Source organism: Macadamia integrifolia, chromosome 1 (genome assembly GCF_013358625.1).
Source record: "Macadamia integrifolia cultivar HAES 741 chromosome 1, SCU_Mint_v3, whole genome shotgun sequence".
Lineage (NCBI taxonomy): Eukaryota > Viridiplantae > Streptophyta > Magnoliopsida > Proteales > Proteaceae > Macadamia > Macadamia integrifolia.
Window position 1 is genome coordinate 31,219,930 of NC_056557.1, and position 25,639 is coordinate 31,245,568.

A 25,639-nucleotide genomic window follows, 5' to 3' on the forward strand; every position below is an offset into this window, starting at 1 on the left:
CCCTCCCCCTCCCCCAACACACACACACACACACACACACACACACAGTTTCTTGGAAAACAGCAGAGAGAGAGAGAGAGAGAGAGAGAGAGAGAGAGTGAATGTAGGAAAAGAACTGAGGAGAGAGAAAGATAAGGAAAAGAACCCTTTGGAAGTTTACACACCCTTTTCAGGATTGAATGGTTCGTGGTGGACGCGTGTAAGCCTCTTCTTATAGAGGGTGGTGGTCTTACGGAGTTATGTTGAGAGTTGTGAATAAGGAAGAAAGAGAAATACCCACGAGGATCTCGAGTGCAGCTATCAAGACTTATCTTGAGTTCTTGTCTATTGCTTGTTTGAAGGGTTTTAGTCTTCAGTTCCTTTAGGTTATTTTATTTAAAGTTTGATAATTATAGAAAGGACGATCGATTCCAATGTAATTGGATAGTAGAAATGCAGTTATGCACAGTACGCACGTGGGGTAATAGGGAACCATTGATTTGTTTCTCCATTGGCAAGTTTAGTGGAGCCTTTTCCCAATTTAATTAATCAGAAGCATATGTTAAATTGTTGATATAAAATTAGAAACCATTAAGGAATTAACAATTATATTTTTTGAAAAGAAAAAAAAAGCATTAACTTTTTATTGGTTGTTCCAACGGTAGCTGGAGTACTGGTTGAATAGTCAGCAACATTGTTAAGGGTAGGGACCTACTCTTTAAAGGGTATTGAGAGAAAGGTTGAGAATACAGATTCGAATTGACATCTATAGAGATGCTTGGATTCTCACTATTTCAATTGGGTAAGATATCAAGTCCCAATAAGTGGGGTGTGTGTCAAAGGTGTCAGAGTTAATTAATCAAGACATCTTCTAATGGAATGTGCCTCTTGTAACATCAAATTTCTCTATTTTAGAGATTCTAGAAATTTTCATTTTTCACTTTAGCTTTTCTTGTAAAAATGATTCTTGGATTTGGGGGTCTTCTAAGGATATGAGTTATCTTCAGTGAAGTTTCATCATTATTTTACATCATAAGATTTTAACTTATTTCCAACCCTCTTAAAAGTTCTAGATATTTGATGATGCTTTTTAGCATAATTTATGGAAGTTGTCTTTGATATCAAAGCTTAAGTTAAAAAGCATATCTCGCAAAATAATGTGTACTTCAATAACAATCAATAAAGTGGAAGAAGGTAGACTGGCCACTGCTTATTGAATCCTCACTTGTACAATAAAAGCCTTTTTTCTCCCTATTGCACTTCTAATTTTAGTCTTTCTGTTTTTGCACCAGATTTTGTGTTGATGCTTTCTGATGGAGCTTAGAATTTGAAATTCAAGAAAGGAGGAAGAGGAGCTATAATTTTTTATAGAGGTAAAAATTTTATTGTGGCAAAATGCAAATTCGGTTGGGGATCTTCAGCAGCTAGAGTTGAAGCTAAAAGAGTCCGGGACGCCCTACTGCTTGCCCGAAGTACAGGTTTCTTGAAGGTTGTAGTATTTTCAGACTGCAAAGGTCTAATTGAGGCCCTGAATGGGATGTCCTCGTCACTAGATTGAGCAACATGCTCCATTATGGATGCTATTCTAGTTTTAGCTTTGGATTTTACTTCGGTTGTGTTTAATTTCATTATCATATCCTCTAATAAAGGAATCACATTTTCTTACGGGTGGGGCTTCCAAGTTCCATCTCTCTAGAACATGGTGGCTTAACCCCCCCCCCTTTATTTCTCATGAACTTGTCTTTCTTCTATAAGAATTATTCCATAGCTGAGTTTGCCTAATGAATTTAGTATTTTGCCTAAAAAAAAAAAAAATCAAAGCCTTCCTACCAAAAAAAAAAAAAAATCAAAGCCTTATCCTAACTTAATGGGGTCGTTACATGGAGTTCTAAGCAAAGATGAATGTAAAGATCGTGTGTATACTTCATGTCTTAATAATGATGCATGCCTTATTCCATTGTGACTGTGCCTTGCTATTGGTTGGTTTTCCATTTTAGACTCAATACAAGAAGCATTCAAGGTAATAACACATATAAGGAAACATTTTCTCAGTTCTTGGTTTCTTCCTGTAGCTTTCCAGATACAACAGATGCCATTATTCAATGTTTTGTTCTTTTTGTTTCTTGTGTTTTCTTTTGGCGAATTTGAAAAACCCCAAATTCTGTTCTCTCCCGCCACTCCAACCTTTCTCTAATTGGAACTATTACAAGAAAAGTCCTAAGTGGCTGCACTTTGGCTGACGCCTATGGCAGCAGTTGCCAAGAATTACCACTATATATACCATACCTGGCATACCATGATGGTTTTTCTACACCCTCAAAATGTGTTGCAAGGACTGTAGCTGTGGTTTTAAAAAAAAAAACCACTGTTTGTGAAGTACTCTATCATCATCAATGTTTTAAAAACTACTGTTAAAGACCAATATATAACAATTATATAGAACGCCCGTTGTATATAGGTATGTATTGGCGGTTTACATACAAATGCCGGCTTATGTGGTTTAAATGTAAGACATTTAGCGACATGAGAGGTGTTATATGAGTTCAAACGAAAAATGAAATGAAGCAAACATATTAAATCTATTTCAATCATATATTATATCAATTAAAGTAATTAGCCTGTGACTGACAAGAGGAGAGAGAGGGTAGGGAGATGAGGCAAGGAAGATGGAGGGATAACTTACCAAAAAGAAGATTGAGGGATAAGGAATTGTTAGAAAAAGTATACCATACAAGATACTCGAGAGAGAGAGAGAGAGAGAGAGAGAGAGATTCTCTCCAACCCACGTTCTTAAATTCTCTCTTTTTTGGAACTTTCTCTTTGGCTCTATTATCGAAAGAAACAATTCCATCTTAGAGAGAGAGAGAGAGAGAGAGAGAGAGAGAGAGAGAGAGAGAAGGAAAGTAGGGAAAATAAGAGAGGAGATCGTGGACCATGGGAAAGAAAAGTGGAGGAGTTTGAGAGAAAGAAGGAAAGTAGAGTAAATAAGAGAGGAGATCATAGACATGGGAGAGAAGTGGGGGGAGTTTGAGACAAAGAGGGAAAGTAGAGAAATTATTTGAATTAAAAATAAAAATAAATAAAATGGTAGTAATAATTAAAGATAAATAAAAAGGTACCAATAATTTATAATAAAAATATATAAAAAAAAAAGAAAGATAAAAGGAAGGGATAAAATTGTCAAGTGAAAGATTTGTCACTTCGTGCTTTTATATAATAATATATTTTATAATGAAAACCATTCAGCTTTCACTGAAGCAATGAAAAGCACTAAACATCTCAAAGTTTACGGCTCGTACCAAGTTCGTTTCTCACCAACTGTGCTACCCCCTTGGGTTCTAATATTATAATATTATTACTCCTAATAACACATGTTCATTACTAGGTTATTTAAGTTCCTTCACAAATTTCTTGTCAACCAATGATGACCTTCAAAATAGAATCTATTCTCATGGAACTCTGATTGACCTAATTTCAATGTCATCTTATTCCCCTTCCAAAAACTAGGCCGTTTAGACCTAAAGATTTTCAATTTCCATGGTCCCTTTTTCTAATTTCTTATGGACTAATGATGGCCATTGAAACACAATCTTTTATTGTGGAACTCTTTGATTTCAATTTCATCAAATTCCTCTTTCAAAATTTGGTGGAATAGACAAGATTGCAATTCTCTAAGGTCATAAGACCTTGTACATTAGTTTAAGGAAGGGGTTAGGGGTTCAGGGTTTAGAATGTAGGGTGTTGGATACCTAATACTTTTGTAATCATTAGCTCCATGTGATTGTATAAATTACCTAATTTTTTTTACGATATTTATTTATGCTAACGACGGGTATCCAGGCCTTCGATCTGACTAGTCTTGCATGTCCATACTAACCCTACAACTGCATTGACCCGGTCATATTGGGGTTGAATGAGAACCATTCAACTTTCACTGAAAGCAGTGAAGAATACTAAACACTCCCATGTGAGTAGCCCCAAAGAGGTAAGAGGAGTCAAACTCACAACCACAGGCTTCTTAAAATGATATATTTTACATGTAATTTTTATTATATATTTTATAACAGATGGTTTTAGATGCAAAGAAAAGTGAAATTTAATAACCAAATATGAAATGATTTGAAGTTAATGATACACTCAAATGGGGTAATGATTAAAAAATTTCACTTCCCTTTAATTCTCCTTGCAACCAAAGAGGGCCTAAATGGAAAGTCAGCAAATGCACCTAGAATTAAATAACTCTTTAAAATTTTGTGCAAGTAAATCATGGGAAGAGTGTGGAGGAGGTAAATAATGTTATTAGTAATTGACTAACCCCAAATTAAGATAAAAAGTTGAATACGGTACCAATTTACCCTCCACAGATACTGACACCACCAATCTGTATCCACCAATGCAGTACGGATACTTAATACCTTGGTGTAGAGAGAGTTGAAGCAGGGAGTCTCACTAGAGCCAGAGCGAGTGATAGACGGAACGTAATTACACTAAAAAAATTTGCAACCATAAGAAACAACTATAGTTGGAAACAGAACTCATCACTGATCTTGCACTTTCGTAGATCCATGTAGTAGACCACATTTCGTTGTGAAAAGGCTTGATTATTATTGTTTTAAGAAACAACTTTATCCCCAAGTAATACCACTGCTTTCTTGGTGCACACCTATGCAAATGAATTCTACATTATAACTTCACTAATGCTGGGCTAGGTCGTCGCCCTTTCCCAACAAGGTGGATCGGAGTGGAAACGATTCATGCCAATACACAATCTGGATTTGTATTTATTATTATTATTATTATTATTATTATTATTATTATTATTATTATTATTATTTATCTACAACTAGGGAACTGTCCAAGGGGACTTTACTCACACACATTAGAGGGGGAAGGGGGGATTAAAAGAAATACATATGACAGGAGTTGATCCCTAGACCACAAACCTAATGTCTGCTCTACAAGAAGAAGCTGAAACCAATGCACTGTGCATTAGATTCACCTGGATTTGGTTATGTGCATTGCTTAGAGGCTCTGTTTGTTTGATGTTCTGATAATGAAGATGATAAGTAATACGTGTAGTGAAGGCATCCTCATGCGGTCAAAACATACTGGACTTCGTAGTGGACCTTATTCATCTCTCAAAGTCACATATCTGGCGAAAAAAATCCTCTGCCGCTGGTGCGGTGGAGCGGCAAAGATTCGATGGCTGGCATGGCATTGGGGCATGTGCCAATGTCGTCTCGGCCGTCCGATGCTCACCGCATGGCAGCACCCGCGGCAGAGGATCATTGCCCCATATCTAGAGCAATGGTTCAATGACCCACTGACCAACCGACACAAGAGGTTTCCTGAATGGTAAAACCCAAAAGCCTTTCTGTACAGCCCAAAGTTTGTGGACAGGTAGAGCTTGAGATCCCATACTCATTTGTCAAGTTTCAACCCACTCAGCGACATGGCAGAACATAATTATGAAAACCGCCAACTTAAGAGCCTAAAAATGGGTGAAGAAAAAAATGAACGCCGCAAATCACCCTTCCGTTGATGCCACAAGCATCCTGGTTCCTTCAGTGTCAAGCACGGTCTGCTCCGGTCAATGCAACAGCCGCTCCTGAACAGTGAGTTATGATCGATCAATTCCTGTGCATGTAGTTCTACTCCTTACTATATCATTTCCTACTTTCCACTAGGGTTTTGGTTGTTTTGATGTAAAATAGGCAGAATTTAGAGAAAATAAAAGGTGGAAATTTTTTCATACCACACAACATTTCACCAAATGTGAGCAGGAGGCATAAAGTTTTGCAGTAGGCACTATTTTGCACAATAACTGTAAAATATTTTCCCTTGTTTTATTTAACCTCTAGACATTTTCGGTTGAAAACAAATGGAGACCTAACTTACACATTACAATAATCATCAGCAAGCAGTTCCAGTGACTTACACATCACAATAATCATCAGCAAGCAGTTCCAGTGACTTACACATCACAATAATCATCAGCAAGCAGTTCCAGCAATCCGCAGAGGTACACAATCTAGCAAACCACAGCCCCTGCTTGGACTGTTATCACTCTTGGACCAGCAGATGTCTGAAGTGCAAATTCACTCCCCCCCCCCCCCCCCCCCCCCCCACCCCACCCAAAGAAAAAGGTCCTAAAGAAGAGAATTCCATAGACATCCAATCTCTAGATTGTTTTTGTACTTGTCATCAATTTTTCTTCTAAATCTCCAAAATAGTGCAGCACAGGGAACCATCATCTGAAACAGGTTTTCTTTTGGCTTCAAAGAACTTGGAAGCATTCAGCTTCCCATGCAAAGAGGAATCCTGTGAATAACTGGCTACTTTTGGGGTTGTTTGGACACAAGGATAGACAATCCAAATTAACAAAATGCTTCTGAAAGCACATATTTTTATCACTTGTGGGCAGTGAATGATGCAAACCCAGAAGGGAATGATGGAAAAAGGTCTCACATATTAGGTGGAAGGCCCTGACTTCCATACAGAAATGTCAGGAGACTTGAGGAAAACACAGACTTGCTCTTCCAAAATAAAACTTGAAGATAACTCCACGTTCCTGCATCCAGTCACCCCTATAATATTTTTACAGCTTCACAGGGACCACACTGCATGTGTGCATCCCCCAGCTAGAAGCAGAAGAAATAGCTCAAAGGGAAAATACAAAAAACTTTTTGACCTATAAGAGTTGGGAACAGAACAGCTCATTTTTACAATATATACTTTCCAGTACAGGCAACAGAAAAAACAACAATCTTCTCAAAATTCTGCTACAACATTTCCAAGCCCCTGCTTGAAAGATCGAAGGCCTTACTAAGCATGCATCTGGGAACATATCATGTGAAAGAACTACTCACTGAGAATTTTGAGGGAAAACCTTTTGAATGAATTTCAAGAAGCGCTGGGAGTAGAACATTGGGTCAACAGCAGAGATGGACAAGGAATCAAACTGCATGGATTTGTATGCATGTTCAATCTTCTTACTCATGTTGTAATCCTGCAAAATGTCAATGATACCCATGTACAAAACAACATCATATACCTCCTGAAACAACTGTGTTTTATCATCTTCTGCAATGCGCTCTGCTCTTGCAGGTGTGTTCACTCCGAGCTGGATCTGGAGCCTGCTTAAACAGAAGAGCAGAGAACACCATAATTCAAATATTGAAGGTAAGACAACAACAAAACATCTATTTAGCATGACCTGGGAAATGTAAATCTCTAGTGGGATTGTAAACATCCATGGACTTGAGCCCATTAACAGTAGTGTGGCATCATACCTTGCCGTACCTGGAAGTAGAAGATCTACTTCCTCATCACCAGCAGCTGATGCCCTTAACCGTCTACCCCTAATGTGAGGGCCCACAATAATACTACTATCGTCACTTCCACGTGGCACCAAAACAAGGCTCTGTGGGTAGTTAGACATTTCTTCTTCTTGAGTGTCTGCATTGCATCAATATCAAAGTATAAATCAGTCTACATACAGTAATGGATAAGAAGCTGTCTGAAGTAGGACACAAATTGTTTTAGAGTGCTCACTGCTCAACTCTTGAGGTATAAGAGAGTTATTATGCTTAACCATATTCCCCCAACCCCAGTCCCACCCAAAAAACCAAAGAATCAAGATTAAGCCCCTTTATGAGTAAACGGGAAACCCCATTTAGATGTACACAAGGCTTTACCCCAAACCATAAGCCAAGTAAGAGGGAAAGGAATTAGTATATATTTCAACCATTCAGATGCATTAAAAGTGAAGATGATTAAGTATTAATCATAAAAGTAATAATGTTTTTGTAATAACCATCAAGAAACTACAAATCTTAGATATATGGGGGGGAAAAAAATATTGGGTATCTAAAGTAAAGGAAGCTTTAAAGATGGTGAAAAATTAGAATATGAGGATGAGGGAAGAACAATGAGATGAGGAAGAAGATGGAGAAGTAGGAGAGGGAGAAGAAGAGAAATCGATGGTATGGTGGAATAATGTGTTGTGAGTAAAGTCTCACTAACACCAATATATTACTTCACTGATATATTTACAAGATATTACACATACCTCCCTAAGGAGAAAAAGGAAAATAAAACATAACAAAACAAATTACTAAACTACCCTTAGAGGAACATAACGAATATCTCCAATAGAAAATAGATATAGCAATAGGCCCTGATGGTATTTCAATAGAGGTGTGGAAGAGCTTAGGAATCTGTGGAATAACTTCGCTGACAAAGAATTGACTTGAGAATTAGGCTTTGCCGCACCCCATTAAATGCTTCGCACCTTTGGCAACGGCAGATTGCACCCCGTACATTGTGGGCCCTATCCTCGTTTATGCTATCTAAAGCAGCTCAAACTGATTTTGTCTACTAAGCCTTCGCTTCATTTCTAATGACTCAAGCTCGGTCAACTCAGTAAACTGTACCTGGGAAAGGAACCGTGAGCTTGGCTTGAGCTTGTCCCTGAGAAAACCCCTTTAGGAAGCTGTGGAATAACTTCGCTGACAAAGTTGTTTAATAAGATTATGAGCACACGAATTTTGTCAAATGAGTGGAGGAGAAGCATTGTGGTTTTGATATATAAAAATAAAAAGTGATATATATATTGGTAAATAATAAAAGTGATATTCAAAGTTATAATAACTATAGAGAAATAAAACTTATGAGTCATATTCTGAAAATATGAAAGAGTAATTGAAACCCACCTAAGACAAGAAACTAATATTTCGGATAACCAATTTGGTTTTATGCCATAAGATCAACCACAGAAGCAATTTATTTGCTTAGGAGACTAATAGAAAGATTTAAGGAATGTAAGAAGGATAATCCTATAGTGGGCGAGCTTGTGGCACTACGGTTAAGCTGCACTATTGCAACCAGTTGGTCACAGGTTCAAAAACTTGGAAACAACCTCTTCTACAAAGCAGGAGTAAGGTTGCGTACACACTTGCCCCTCCTAGACCTTGCAATAGCAGAAGCCTCTTGCACTGGTTTGCTCTCTTTTTTTTTTCTTTTAAGAAGGATAATCTTATTGATATATATATATATATATATATATGTAAACTTATGATAGAGTGAGAAGAAAACTGTTTTGAGTAAATATGTGTGGGGGGGGGGTAGGGTAGTAAATTTCAAAATACAATTGGGTTACATCAAGGATTAGTTTTAAGCCCATATTTGTTTGTGCTAGTCATAAACAAGCTGACTGGAGACCTTCAAGATCAAATCCCTTGGTTTATGATTTTTGCTGATGACATTTTCTTTGGTAAATGAAGCAAAAGCAGGGGTGAATCCAAAGTTGGAATTATGGAGATCAACATTGGAATAAAATAGTTTTAAGATAAGTATAACAAAAACAGGTTATATGGTGTGTAAAATTAGTATTAATAAGACTGAAGGGACGGGATGAAAATTGAGAATAGGGAGATACCACAAAAGTGAAAATTTTGGTACCTAGGTTCAATCATAAATAAAAGTGGTGAAGCTTGGGAAGTGGATAGCATTTCAATCAAACAGACTTCTTCCTCACTAGAAGGTTTGACCGATGGATGTGTAAGGACTGTAAGATCATCCCTGGAGAGAGTTTAACCTCTTGACATAGGTTGTTGATCTTGGAATTGTGCTTCTGTTTATTGAAGAAGAAATCAAGGAAACATGTTTGCCCTAAGGTTAGGTGGTGGAGATTGAAAGGTGAGTCAATGGGGTCTTCTACAGATAATGTGGTGAAGCTTGGGAAGTGGGATTGTGAAGGGGACACCAACACGATGTGGAATGAAATGACGGACAGCATTAAGAAAGTTGCTAAGGAGGTTCTAGGGGTGTCTAGGGGTACTAAGTTGGCCCCTAGAGAGACTTGGTGGTGGGATGTGGAGGTCCAAGCTACCATCAAAACTAAGAAAGATAATTTTAAGATTTAGCAACGGACTGGGGAAGTTGAAGATAAAGAGAGAGATATAAGACTGTCAGAAACAAGGCAAGAAAGATTGCGGGGAAAGCAAGGGGCGAGAAAATATGATGACTTCTACAACAATTTAAATACCAAGGAATGAGAAAAGAATATTTATAAGATAGCTAAAATTCGGGAAAGGAAGAGTAGGGATCTCAACCATTTTCGATGTATTAAGAATAAGGAAGGTAGATTGCTTGTGAATGATGAAGACATAAGAAGATATGGGATGAGTATTTTTGTAACCTACTTAATGGAGACAGCCCTAATAGGAGTAGCTTGAGTATCCAGCTTGACAACAGGAATCATAGGTATGTACACAAGATAGGTTGACCGAGGTTAATGAAACCCTAAGGAAGATGAAAGTAGGGAAGACACCAGGTCTGGATGAGGTCCCAATTGAAGTGTGGAAGAGTTTGGGACCACGTGGGGTTGTTTGGTTCACTAAGTTGTTTAACAAGATCATGAATACGAAAAAGATGCCTAATGAGTGGAAGAGAAGTGTTATTGTCCCAATCTACAAAAATAAAGGTGATATACAGAGCTGTAACAACTATAGAGGCATAAAATTTATGAGTCATACTATGAAACTATGGGAGAAGGTAATAAAGGTTCCCATAAGAAGAGAAACCAATATCTTAGGAAACCAATTCGGTTTCATTCTTGGGAGATTCACCACAGAAGCGATTTACCTTCTTAGGAGGCTTATGGAAAAATCCAGAACCTACAAGAGGGATCTTCATATGGTCTTTGTCGACCTAGAAAAGGCCTAAGACAGGGTCCCCCGAGATTTAATCTGTCAGGTTTTAGAGAAGAAAGGGGTGTCAAGTAAATACGTGAAAATAATTAAAGACATGTATGGAGATGTGGTGACTAGTGTGAGATCAGTGGAAGGCCAAGGTGCTGAGTTCCCAATTACTATCGAGTTACATCAAGGATCCGCATTGAGCCCCTGCCTATTTACACTTATCATGGATGATTTAACAAGGAATATTCAAAGAGAGATCCCATTGTGTATGCTTTTTGCAGATTATATTGTTCTGGCCGATAAAACTATGGCAGAGGTTAACGATATGTTGGAATTATGGAGATATACTTTGGAATCGAGAGGTCTTAAGATAAGTGGAACGAAGACGGAATATATGATGTGTAACTTTAGTCATTTGAGGATTGATAGTGAGGGAGTGAAAATTGGGGGGAGAGAGATCTTGCAAAGTGACCACTTCAAATATCTGGGCTCTACCTTAAACAAAGAAGGTGAGATTGATGATGATGTTTCCCACATAATTAAAGTAGGATGGATGAAATGAAGAGGGGCGTCTGGAGTGTTATGTGATCGACGGATTCCTCTGAAGCTTAAGGGAAAATTTTACAAGACAGTCATAAAACCAACTATGATGTATGGTGTAGAAAGTTGGGCAGTCAAGAAGCGTAACGTAGATAAGTTGAGTGTCACTGAGATGAGGATGTTGAGATGGATGTGCGACAAAACCCTGAGGGATAGAATAAGAAATGACCAAGTTAGAACCGATTTGGGAATTGCCCCAATTCAGGATAAGCTCAGAGAATTTCTGTTAGGTTGCTTTGGGCATGTCCAAAGAGGCCTTTGGATGCCCCAATACGAAGGAGTGACCAAATGCAGATGGTGGTGCAAAAAAGGCTAGGGGCAGGCCAAAAATGACCATTGATGAGTTAGAAGAGACATGCAAAGGTTAAGTCTTCACCCAAATATGGCATCTAACAGAGCTACTTGGAGGGCTAAGATCCGGGTTGCCGATTGTTCATGAGTGGGATATCTTAAAGTCTCTCTCTCTTTTATATATATATATATATATATATATAGCCGATCCCATTTAGTTGGGATAAGGCTGAGTTGTGTTATGTTGTTCAATCATAAATAAAGGGTGATGCTACACAGAATTGGAATAGGGTGGGCAAAATGGATGGGTGCATCCAGAGTGTGGTATGATTGACATATTCCTTTAAATCTGAAAAAAAAAAAATTTATAAGACAATTATACGACCAGCAATGATGTATGGAGCTGAATGTTGGGAAGTGGGAAAAACACACACACACACACACACACACACACACACACAAAAATAAATAAACTTAGTATAGTTGAAATGAGGACATTGAGATGGATGAGTAGTAAAACTAGAAAAGATAAAATATAAAATGAACAAATTTGAGCTAATTTAGGAGAAGCTCCAATATATGATAAGTTGTGCAAAAGTCGTTTGAGGAGGCATGGGCATGTGCAACAGAGACCTTTGAATGCTCTAGTACAAAGGGTGATTTGATTCAAATTGAAGGAGCTAAAAGAGCTGGGGTTAGGTCTAGAATAACTCTAGCTTGGAACTAGTAACTAGTATGGCTTCGAATAGAGATGATTGGAGAAAAAGGATCCATGTAGCTGACCGCATTTAATTGGGATAAGGCTGAGTTGAGTTGAGTTGATTTGTAGAAGCAATGAGAAGATTTTCATTGACAAGTAAAAATTTGTACATTGTTTATCTTTTAGCAAAAGATATTTTAGCCATTTGCATCAAGCTCAAAATCCCTTCTTGCATGTGTGCTCCTTTAGAAGCACACACTATAATAAGAGGTAAGACTGGGATCCTTAGTGGTTTCAGGAATTAGGTTTGAGAAACTTTCAACTTAAGCCCCTCTTCTAGAAGGCTTTGTAAATTTGAATTTTTATGATGACTCAATAAGGAATCCAGGTCCTTCTGGCATCAACGTTGTGATTAGATCTGATAGGGGGACATCCTTGGTGTGTATTCCAGGCCCCATATGAGCACTCAACGCAAGAAGGGATTGCTAGATTATGGTTTTCTTTCTTAAAAAAAAAAAAAAAAAAAAAAAAAAAAAAAAAAAAAAAAATCCTTTTTATTAATTAGAGTAAGACTCTTTATTTCCTAAAAGGTTAGGACTCTTTATTTAAATTAGTAGATTCTGTTTGATTCCTTTTGCTTTACATTATAATTGGATTGTAAGACCTACGGCCAAGTTGATGAATGAAAACAGAATTTAGATTTGTGCAAGAACTCTTTCCCCCCCAACGTCAGTCTCTTCTCTCCTTCGCATCGAGGATGGCCCCTCTTCCTCTTCTTCTCTCTCGGCAATAAGGTAAGTTCACCCCTTCTCTCTTCCTCTACGTCATTACTTACTCTTCTCCTTTTTTTTCTGTTTCCCCAATCCTTAAATCTTTTCCCAGCTGTTACTACAGCAACATAGGCCTTTGTTTGTACCTATATCTCTATCGCATGCTCTAACCCCTGCTGAATCCTTTTTTGTTGCTGCCACTTACCTGTTTGCTGAATTTCTGCTTATGAATATTATTGGTTCTCACTTATTGACTGCAAGTTAAGGGCTCGACTAGTAGCTACTACTGCTAGGGACCTTGAAATGCATGCACCCCATTGGAAATTTACTGTTACATGTTCCCTCCCCCATATTGCTTAATTGGAATCTGTTAAGTTGATGCTAATGCTTAGGATTTTTATTGCTCATTGCTTCTGTAATTTCCTGGTTCTAAATTTGCACATAAATCATGTATGTTGTTGTTCTCCTTTACAGCCAACCCAAACCTGAGTTTAACCTATGTTAGTGTGGCTAAATTAGTCAACCTGTATAGGGATTTTAATTGCTAAGGTTCTCCCTACATCAGAGATTCATTAAGCATAGAGTTGCTTTCTTTGTGGGCTGGAATGTCCTTTGTGATCAGCGGAGGATATCAGTGTGTCTAGCAATGGAGATTCAGCTACCATCATTGATCGGATTTGCAATGGAGGGGTTTTTCATTGGAGACTAATATATATTTCTTAGCACATGATCTCATTGGCATCTACTCTGGATTCTTCATTCTAGCAAAAGCCAAGGTTGGCTGATGATTTAGCTAAGCAAGAAGTAGTTAGACACTTAAACCAAATGTTATGGGAATTCCATCACGTTGCTAGTTAGTTCTGTGGGTTTGTTTGTGAGCTTCGGCTTCTTTTTCCTGTTTATTGTTGAGGTCATCTTTAACTTTCCCCTTTCAAGGTTTTACTTCAAGAAATTCTTTTCCTTTTCAATTAAATTTATTGTTTATCAAAAGACAAGCATAGAGAACATATTTTCACATTACAACCTCAAAGAAGAAAGTAAAATGCGGATCAGATACACAAAAGTACATGCTTAATCATCCCAAATCGACTGTGTCATGGAAGCAGCTCAGGCCATTAACTGAGTACCATAGAGTATCATAAGGAACACATCTAGCATTTTCTTCAAAAATTCTGTGATCCATCTCATTCCAAATGTCCAAATAACATCATGTAGTATCGCATCCCAAAAGATACTTATGGGACATGAGGACAATAAAAAAAACTGCATCTTCACATTTCTAGTTGTTTCTCCACTTGCCTTCTCTTTTCTGAGCTTCTTAACTGTTTCCCGCTTCCAAATTTCTTTTCGATTCTTCAATTATTTTCAAGTATCCCTCCAACTTTGAGGCATCATAAAGCACAGTGAGCCTTTAGTAAAACCCTTAAGACTTATCCCAAAAGGGAAAAAAACTCCCACTTCTGTTCTCCCAGAATCTCACCCCATATTTTTGTTTTGAACCAGAGAAGAGACCTTAATTTGACTAACATATTAAACTCAAAAAATCCATAAATGATTTAGTTCTCTCCCAAAAGTAACACTATATTGTCCTTGCTTACTTCACCTATCCAACAGTCATATCACATTAATTGGGGAGCTATTGATGATTCTCATAGATGTAAAGCCATAGTTGCTCTGCTCAAAGAGTGACCTCATGGTGAAAACCCACAGTTGAAGGAAACTGTCAATAATGCATTAGCTTCTCACTTATTGTGGAGCTATAGATGATTCTCATAGATCTAAACCTGTTTTTCCAATAGTCTTCCTATTATTCAAGAGAAATGAAGACGGCTACAGTACAGTTTATTAATAATATGGAAAGGGGTATCGTGGGAAAATAGAAAACTCTATTCTTTTTTTTTCAAGTTTAAGGGACCCTCCACAAAGCAGATATACAAGGCCTCAAAAGACACATGCTATGCAAAAATTCTTTTCTGATGTTGAATATGGACAAGTCTCTTCCATTACAAATAGAATCCCATAAGACAATCTTCTCCTTAGCTTTGGAAGCCACTCTATATGCTGGTTCATCATGAATGCTGAAAGCCCTTTCACTAATTCAGGCCAAAAGCTACAATAAACAGCTGCTGGTATGAGAGATCATATTTTCTTCCCCCTTGGAGACATTTACTGAATTTTCCAGAACCAAAGAAGCAAATAAAAAAAAAGAGGCTGCCATAACCGAAGTCATTCTCACGAATTCCAAAAGAGAAAACCATACCACAAAAGTCAAGGACATTGGAGCATAGGTTGCTGCAAGCCACTGATAAAAAAGTAGCATAGATTGGTTGCTACGAACCACAAGTAACGACAAAAGGTAGCTGTGAAACACAAGAAAAAATCTTGTTTTTGCAAACAAGTACCAATCTTTATAAAATAAAATTATTGCTGAGGACATGAGTAGATGACAAGAACAGATAATAATATCTTTAAATAAGTAGATGTCACTATGTTGATGACACAAGTGGATAATAATCTTCATCTAATAATAATCTCTGATTTCCCCCTCACTGTTAGAATATATGTATTAGGGGTATATTAGGAACTGTCATATGTTAAGTTGTCCTTTTATGTAATTTCTTTTATTTCTCTTTCACCTCCCTTACGGAGGAATATGTAATTTCCTAAAGTATTATTTGAATCTAATATAGGTGAAGTGAGAAGAAAACTCACCCACATTTCCTCCCTTTTCTATTTCCCTCTTCTCTCAACATCTCTCCTTCTTCTCCCTACCTCTCTTCTCTCCATCTTCTTCCTCTCTAACCCTAATATCCTAACTTCTAACGTGGTATCAAAGCTAAGGGGATTTGAGAGTCAACCAAGGTTCCTCCTACTCATTCTTTGAGTTTCTATTGGACCCTTTTTTTGCTTTCTAAGGTTCAATAGAGGCTATACTATGTAAAGAGATTCAAAACCAAGACTTGATGGTGTTCTAGAAGCAAGTTGAAGGTTCTTGGAGAGTGATTGAAGGTCTACAAGGGTTGTTTGAGGTCCAAACAAAGGATAGAAGCCATTTCCAGCCTTACCGCCAGCCTGGGAATCAACCTATTTTTTCTCTCTCCTCAAATTTTGGTTGAGCTTGTGGCTGGGCTGGATAGAGTTGCCCAAGGCCCTCCTTTGACCCCTCCAAACCTTGGTGTCTACCTTGGAGAGTTGTAGGAGCACAACTCATTCTCCTCCAAGCTGTTAGGTATCGTTTTTCAGTCGCTGTGAATCCTTTTTTTGTCTATAATGGTAAGAACTATGTGATTTGGTTGCTTGTGATTGATGTACTTGGCTCTATAATGTTTGCTTATGCTGTTGGGATGAAACTTCATGGTTAGAAGTGAGTTTTATTGATGTTCTATCAAGATTTCATGCTCCATTAGCCTGTTGGATTTTTTTTTTTTGTTTTGGGTTCTGAGAAGACAATATTTGGGACTTGCATATCCCCTTTGGTTTGGATCTCCAATGGTGTTGTTTGAGGAGTATCCTTACATTATGTCTGATCTCACGGAACCTCTAGAAGCTACATCCGATGGGTCGAGTAATACCAACCCCAATTCGATTGTCTTTGACAATCCTAACACCCAAATTTATTTTATGAAGTTGGATAGTACCAACTACTTGGATCGGTCACACTTTGTAAAGTTGTCCCTGCGGAGTAGAGGGAAGCTAGGATATATTACTGGGGATATCAAGGCTCCCGCTGTCGCAGACTCAGGGTACCAGAAATGGAAGACTGCAAACTCTACTGTTATAACTTGGCTACTCTTCTCCATGAAACCTGAGATAGGTCGGAGATTTATAAGGAAGGAAACTGCCAAGGATATTTGGGATAGTGTCTCTAGGACCTATGACAAGGTAGGTGACTCTGTGAATGTCTACCAACTTCTTCAGCAGGCTCTCTCCATGAAGCAGGGGATTAAGTCCATTTCTGACTACTATAATATTGTTATAGGACTGTGGGAGGAGGATGATCATTACCAAGATCTTCATTTGCCCAATCCTGATGATGAATCCAAGAATCTCTTGAAAAAGAGTGTGTATTGATTCTTCTAGGTGGACTGAATTCAGAATATGAGCAGATCCGGATACCGTGTTTGGGCCAGTCACCCCTACCTACACTTGATGAGGTGTGTAGCTACCTCTTGAGTGAGAAAACCAGGAGAGGTGCCATGGATTCTACACCTTCACTTGAGCACTCTGCCCTTTCCTCCACAACTCATAGAGAATGGCATGGAGGCGGCCGAGGTCAAGGGCCATCCCATGGAGATGACAGGGATAGACGACAGTGTGGTCATTGTGGGAAACCTGGCCACACTCGAGAGAGGTGTTGGGTCCTTCATGGTCGTCCTAGTACACGTGGTGGATCTACTGGCACACATGGTGGCTGCAGAGGAGGGGCTATAGCCCATGCTACTACCACGGAGACTGATACTAGAGGCCCTACACAGACAGATTCCAGCTCCTTCTCTAGGGATGATATTGCAGTGCTTCGCCGGTTCATGTCTCAGCTTGATAGCCCGTCTACCTCACAGGATGCCTCAACTTCTGCTATACATGTCACCACCTCTACACCTTCCACAGCTCCGTCGTGGGTCATCAACTCAGGTGCCACTGACCACATGACTGGTACGTCCCATTACTATGACTCCTTCTCCATTTGTTGTGGTAAGGATAAGGTCCGGGTAGCCGATGGTACTTTCTCCTCTATCTCTGGTAAAGGCAATATTTCCATTACTTCTTCCATTTCACTTGCTTATGTTCTTCATGTCCCTAACCTTACCTTGAACTTGTTGTCTGTGAGCACTTTAACTAAAACCTTGAATTGTTGCATCATATTTTTTCCTTCTCATTGCCTTTTTCAGGATTTGGGGACGAAGTGGATTATTGGCAATGGACGTGAGGGCAGCCTATACCGTCTTGAGCCGCAGTTTCCCTTTTTGCCTACACCACAGTCTTATGCATGTGGCCGTAGTGATGATAGTTCTATAAACTCTGTGATGCTTTGGCATCAACGTTTGGGGCATCCATCCTTTGTTATGAGAAAACAGTTACCTCATTTATTTACATCTATTTCTTCTACTCATGTATTTCATTGTGAACCATGTACTTTTTCTAAACATTGTCGTTCATCTTATCCCTATCATGGTAATAGATCTGTTGTTATATGTTCATATTGTGCATATTCATGTTTGGGGACCTTGTCCCACTACCTCCCTGTTTGGCCATCGTTATTTTGTTTCTTTTGTGGATGATTTTTCTCGTTGTACTTGGACCATTCTTATGAAGCATAAGAGTGATGTTTATGATGCCTTTAAAAACTTTTATCAAATGGTCCATACCCAATTTGAAACCAGGATTAAAATTGTCCGATCTGATAAGGGGGGGAGTTCATGTATGGTGGTCTACAAGACTTTTTTACTGACAATGGTATTATCCATCAGCTTACTTGTGTTGATACACCCCAACAGAATGGGATAACTGAGAGGAAAGATCGTCATTTGTTAGAAGTTGGTAGAAGTCTTTTATTTGGTATGCATATTCCTAAAACCTTTTGGTCTGAAGTTGTTCTTGCTGCGGCTTTCCTCATCAATCGCGTGCCTACCAAAATTCTTGGGTCTCAAAACTCAATTGCACTCTTATCTCCTCAGTCTTCTGCTTTCACTCTTCCTCCCAAGGTTTTGGTTGTGTTTGTTATGTGCATGTTAACAAATCCTCCCACACCAAACTTGATCCCAAGGCTCTAAATGCCTCTTCCTTAGGTATTCTTCCACCACCAAAGGCTACAAGTGTTATCACCCTTCATCTCGCCGGCGATTTCTTTCCAAAGATGTCACCTTTCTTAAGTCTGTCCTTTACTTTGCACCTCATCAGCATCCTCTTTAGGGGTAGAATGGAAATGAAAGTGAAAAGGTTGTTGATGCAATTCCATTTCTTACCCCATTGCCTCTTATTCCCTTTTCCTTTGATATTGGTAAATATAAAGAGGTGGATGATGTTGCTACTATAGATGAACATTGTACAAATAAGGCACCTGTTATTGTGAACACAAGAAGAAAGAAGACCTACCAAGAGTCCTCTTTGAATCCACATCCTGAGTTTCCCTTCCTCAGTTAGGTAACATCTCCTCTCCTCATTTGGATCTTCCTATTGTTGTTCGTAAGGGTAAGAGAGCTTGTACTAATCCAGAGAAAATTTGTTCTAGATTTGTTGAAGGAAACAGGAATGCTGGGTTGTAAACCAACAAGTTCTCTTATTGAGCAGAATCATAAGCTTGGAGAGGATTGTGGCCCTTCCCTTGTTAATGTAGGGAAATACCAGAGGCTAGTGAAGAAGCTAATTTATCTGTCTCTGACTCGCCTAAACATTTCTTATGCAGTGGGAGTAGTAAGCCAGTTTATGCATGCACCCAAGAGTGGGCACTTGGATGCTGTGTACCGTATCCTCAAATACTTGAAGTCCTCTCCAGGAAAAGGACTTTTGTATACCAGGAACAATCACTTGAGGATAGAAGGCTATTCCAATGCTGATTGGGCTGGATCCATTTCTAATAGGAGATCTACATCTGGTTATTATACATTCATGGGTGGTAACCTGGTCAAATGGAGAAGCAAGAAATAGTCGGTTGCAGCTAAATCCAGTGCAGAGGCTGAGTACAGAGCAATGGCTCATGTTGTGGCTGTGTCGGCTAGTTCTCGAGTTGGGATATGACACTGAGGGACCTATGAGACTCTACTGTGACAACAAAGCAGCAATAAGCATTGCTCACAACCCAGTGTAATATGATAGAACAAAGCACATTGAAGTAGACCGGCATTTCATCAAAGAGAAGATTGATTCCGGTAATATCTGCACACCCTTTGTGAGGACAGGTGACCAACTGACAGACATCTTCACCAAAAGACTCATTCCTCACCAGTTCAGTACCCTCTTATGCAAGTTGGGAATGTATGACATTTATTCTCCAGCGTGAGGGGGAGTGTTAGAATATATGTATTAGGGGTACATTAGGAACTGTCTTATGTTAATTGTCCTTTTATGTAATTTCTTTTATTTCTCTTTCACCTTCCTTAGGGAGGAACATCTAATTTCCTAAAGTATTATTTGAATCTAATATAGGTGAGGTGAGAAGAGAACTCACCCACGTTTCCTCCCTTTTCTATTTCCCTCTTCTCTCAACGTATCTCCTTCTCCCTACCTCTCTTCTCTTCATCTTCTTCCTCTCTAACCCTAATATCCTAACTTCTAACTCTCACGTGTAGCACTACACGTGGACAAATGTTAAAGTATGAGAGAATGATTCGGCTTCGGCTTATCTATAATGACAAAGGCCACCTTTATTTATAAGTTGGGAGGAGGTTATAAATAGGGAATGTTAGGTAAGGACAAGTCAACATCCTAGTCCTAACATATACACACAAGATTTAGACATACATTGAATGTAAACACATTAACACTCCCCCTCAAGTTGGTGCATATATATCATGCATGCCCAACTTACATTTATTAGGATGAAAAACTTTACAGTCCTTTTTAAATACATCAGCTAACTGATTATCAGAGGTGACAAAAGGAATGCAAATAGAGCCTTGCTCAAGATTCTCCTTGATGAAATGCCAGTCATGTTGTACTAGGTTATGAGCTATACTGATAGCTGTCTTGTTATCACAATAAATCCTTATAGGATCGTTAGTAGGCACTTCAAGATCACTAGTAATACCTTTAGCCATATCAGTTCATAGACACCATGTGTCATCGCTCGGTATTCTGCCTCAACACTGGAACTAGAAACCATTGATTGCTTCTTACTTCTCCATGTAACTAGATTACCTCTAAAGAATGTGCAAAATCTAGAAATCAAATGCCGATCATCAACTGAGCCAGCTCAATCAGCATTTGTAAAGGCTTCCAGTTTGACATTGCCATTGTTGGAGAATAAGATCCTTTTCTAGGAGTTGATTTCAAGTATCTCAAGATTCAATATACTGTCTCGAGATGAGTAATCTGTGGATCATGAACGAACCGGCCTACATTCCAACAGCATATGCAATGTCAGGCAGGGTGTGAGAGAGGTATATCAATCTACCAACAAATATCTAATAACTATCTCTCTCAACTAGATCACCACCTTTGTTGCTGAGATGATGGTTAAATTTGATAAGAGCGTCCGTTGGTTTACATCCAAGCATACCTGTCTCATAAAGAAGGTCTAGGACATACTTCTCTGGGAGATAGAAATGCCCCTATTAGATCTGGCATCTGATTTGTCCCAAATCCTTTATTTCAAATTCCCTAGCTAATAATGCCTTCACTTTGGAAATTTTAGCATCATCATTGCCTATCACCATTATATCATCAACATACACTATGAGAGCAGTAACCTTACTACCTTTACGTCTGATGAATAATGTATGATCATACTAGCTTTATTTGTAGTAGAATTATTGCATAGCCTTTAGGAACCGACCAAATAAGGCTCATGGAGACTTTAGACCATAGAGAGACTTTTGTAATCTGCACACTTTCCCAGTGGTTGATGATGATGCAAAACCTGGTGGAATGCAGGGTTTAAAGTATCTCCGATACCGATATGATACCCTTCGATACGTATCTTAAATTTAGCCAAACGATACGATACATGAAATTTTTAAAATCCTTTCGTATTGATATATATCCTACGATACATATCGATATGCACTGATATACCACCGATACACACTGATACTCTATGAAAAATATAAAATCGAAGTGAAATGTACGTTTCGGTATGTATCAATACGTATCGGTGAGTATCGGTATGTATCGATCGATACATACCAATACAGTGCGCTACGGTTATATAATGGCCAAGATGGGTCATTTTTCAGAAAAACACGATTTTTTGAGGGGTTTTTGTTCCAAAGTTGCTGTCAGCCATATTTCTCTCTAACTAAAGTAGAAATCAAGGATGGGAACAAGGATTTTACATTTATAGGACAACTACAAACCTTGAATTCTTAGTGCGATACCCTCAATTTAGTGTTTATGAATAATACAAGTTATCAATAGCTTTTTTTAACAAATTTTTTATGCAAAAATATTTAAAAATGTGTTTCCTATCCATTTATGTGCGTATCTTTAGCTTATCTTAGTGTATCTCCGATACGATTCGATACCCTCCGATACGTATCTTAATTTTGAGTTTTGGCCAACCGATACGGAGACCGATACCAATACTTTAATCCTTGGTGAAATATCCATGTAGACTTCTTCCAAACTGCCATTTAGGAAGGTATTTTCACATCTAACTATTGGAGATTCCATCTAAGGTTAGTAGCATATGATAGCAAAGCACGAAGTGAGTTCATCTTGGAAACTGGAGTAAAGATGTCCTGATAGTCAATGCCATAGGTTTGGGTGAAGGCCTTGGTAACTAACCTGGCCTTGTACCTCTCAATGGTGCCATCTGCCTCACGCTTTATAATGAACACCCATTTGCATCCTACTAACTTCTTTCCTTCCAGATAGGGAACAAGCTCCCAAGTACCATTCTTCCTCAGAGCCTTCATTCCCTCTATCATAGCACATTTCTACTTAGCATTAGCCATAGCATCTTTCCAACCTTGCGGAATGGAAATAGAAGACATAGAAGAGACAAAGGCCCTATAGGACAGAGATAAGGATTCATAGGATACAAAGTTAGAAATGAGATGTCTGGTACATGCCCTAACTCCTTTCTTAATAGCAAAGGGAATATCAATGTCATCAGTATCTATGGAAGGATGCTTATTACCTGACTAAGATGAAGGAGTTGGGTCAAGAAGCACTGATGGACATGGCGGGTTGGTCGCAGGCTGTTTCTTCCAGCAAGAGTATGTGAGCAAGTCCACTTTGGGGATGTTCTCCCCCTTGCTACTATCAACGAGAGGCCTCTCCCCCTCAAGAACAATGGTGTTAATAACAAAAGGACTTGAAGGAAGCTTTAACATTATATTCTCCCCCTCAAGAGATGAATAGTATTAAGGTTCAAATTCATGGAAGGTAACATCCATGGTAATGAAGAGTCATCTAGAGGGAGGATGGTAGCACTTATAGCCCTTCTAAGAGGTAGAGTAGCCAAGGAAGATGCAACAAAAGGCGCAGGGATCAAGTTTAGACCGTGAGGGGGGTAGAATTGTGAGCATAACAAACACAACCAAAGACCCGAGGGGAAGGTGAGAGGCAAGGGAGGGATCTGGAAGACGGATAACTGGGGTATGGAAATCTAGAACACTGGGGAACCATGTTGATGAGAAAGGCTGTAATGAGGACAGCATCCCCCAATAAAATTTGGGAACATTCATGGTAAGAAAATGTGGGCAGGTAAGGGTCACGGTTCCTCCACTCAGGTATACCTTTTTGTTCTGGGACGTGCACATAAGAGGTCTGAAAAATGATACCCTGGTCATCAAAGTATTGGCAAAAGCTAGTATTGATGTATTCAATGCCATTGTCATTGCAAAGGATCTGAACCTTGGCATCAAATTGTGTATGTATCATGGTGAGAAAAGAACAAAAACAAGTAAAGGTCTCGGATTGTGCAAAGAAGATAGATCCAAGTTAAGCGAATCCAGTTATAAATAAAATAAATAAACTAATGAAAACCATCCCTAGTTACAATGCGAGAAGGTCCCTATGCATTAGAGTGAATTATAGAAAAGGGAGTCTCACTTTTATTCAAAGTTAGGGAATAAGAGGTCACGGTATGTTTAGCCAACTCACAAGTTTCACAGTGAAAGTTGTCTGGACTACAATCTTTTATTAAAGCAGGAAACATTCAACTCAAAGAATGAAAAGAGGGCGGCCAAGACATTGATGCCATCAGTGCACTTGCTGGAGAATATTGTCTGTCCGAAGAGTATAAGCAGAAAGGGGCAACTATTCAATCCAATGATAAGTAGATAAATAGGAAGCAAGTTAGCACAAAGGTTGGAAACATGAAGAACGTAAGACAAGGATATAGTAGGAGAGCATTTAACGGGACCTCCGCTAGAAATGGGGGATAAAGATCCATCAACTACTCAAACTTTGTCCTCACCCGAAAAAGGGAGCTAAGAGCTGAATAAGTCTAAGGAACTAGTCATATGGTCTGAAGTTCCTAAAGCAAGAAGCCACGAAGAACTAGAGCTAGAAGAGACCTAAAAAATAGCTGACTGGGCAAGATGGGAAGCAAGGGCAAGGCTAGATCTAGAAGTTGGAGTCCCAAGATGAAACATCATGCGCTAAAGTGCCTATAACTTATCCGAGGAGAAAGGCAGTGTAGAGGCAGAGGTAGGTGCAGGCGGAGCAGGTTCAAGCAAAGAGTTGACAGTCATCCTAGAGAGATGACCCTGATGGCGTATAGAGCCTTGTTTCCCACCAAGACCCCCTCTTTTAGGGTGACCATACAATTTCCAACATATCTTGCAAATATGGCTGAGCTGGCCACAATTATCGCATTCAACATGCTCACATGCAACAAGTGTGGACTTGAGTCCGTACTGGCAGGTGTAAAAACCGAGTGGAGCGAGGAGGAACCAAAGTAAGCATCATGAAAAAAGTGTTGTAACTCGGCAGTCACTGAGAAGGGGGTAAATCAATGAATCAATGAATCCAATTTCCCTTCCTTGATCTGACGTGTACGCTGGCTTGACAATCTCTGCAAATGTTGTATCTCTACTAGCACACACTCGTATGCACACTCAGCCTCGCATAGGCACTTCCAAGTGTGCACACACATTCCACATTCCAAGCACTTCTAAGCAGTACAATACAAATAGTAAATCCACACGCACAACACAGGGATTTTTATGAGGTTCGGCAAGATGCTTACGCCCCTGGAGTAGTACCTGTAAAGGCTTCGTACTTACTCAATACACCACTTTAACTACACCTACAATTAGGAGCACCCACACCCAGTTTTCCCAATATACAGCTGAGAAGGCACATAGTGTCGATATAGATAGCAGCACCCACTGCAAGCAAGTACCAACCCCAGATGTTTAGCACCCACTAAACACCTCTTATAGAGACAAAACAATAATAATAGGGTTATACAAATTGCCCTACAATCAAGCTTAGGCTAGCATCCATTCTCAACAATAAATTCCTATTGATAGCAATCATACATCATCACAAACAATAATGGCAAAGTAAATGTAGGGTTAGAAAATCTCACAGCCCTTGTCTGGTGTTCACAAAGATGCCTCAAGCATTATCTTTGCAAATTGGAATCTTCAACTCCCCTCTAGAGTAAGAGACTTGATTCTTCAAGTGAGCAACACAAGCATTACACTCACAAAGCCTCTCCTTTGTCTTCTTACACTTTAATGCACACAAGGGGCCAACCTCTCTTCTTTTCTCTTTCTTTTGGTTTAGAATCAATGAACCATCAAAGCTCTTCAACTACCTTCACAAACCACCATTAATGGAGTAGGAACAACCTCCATTAAGCAACAATACCCATTCAATGGCCAACCAACCAAGGGAGCACTCCCTCTCTCAAATCTGTGGGTTTCTTCAACTCTTAACTCAGTTCAAGGGCTTCCAATGGATAAAGCACGAAAAATAAGAAT

The 25,639-nt window shown here is 39.0% G+C and overlaps 1 protein-coding gene across 3 annotated transcripts in view; it reads right to left on the reverse strand.

Moving 5' to 3' along the window:
* Positions 1-5,323: 5,323 nt before the first annotated feature.
* The window catches only part of LOC122083997 (phosphatidylinositol 4-phosphate 5-kinase 9-like), a 54,513-nt gene continuing 34,197 nt past the window's right edge, over positions 5,324-25,639 (reverse strand). Inside the window, exons 8-10 of one of the 3 annotated variants that reach the window (XM_042651986.1) lie at positions 7,272-7,437; positions 7,034-7,115; positions 5,324-5,587 (exon numbers count right to left, since the gene is read on the reverse strand). In XM_042651986.1, coding sequence (XP_042507920.1) covers positions 5,570-5,587; positions 7,034-7,115; positions 7,272-7,437 — 266 coding nt within the window. In that variant the 3' untranslated portion in view covers positions 5,324-5,569. Of the gene's footprint in view, positions 5,588-6,493; positions 7,116-7,271; positions 7,438-25,639 lie in introns of those variants that run through there. The other 2 variants (XM_042651980.1, XM_042651972.1) reach the window with 2 other exon arrangements.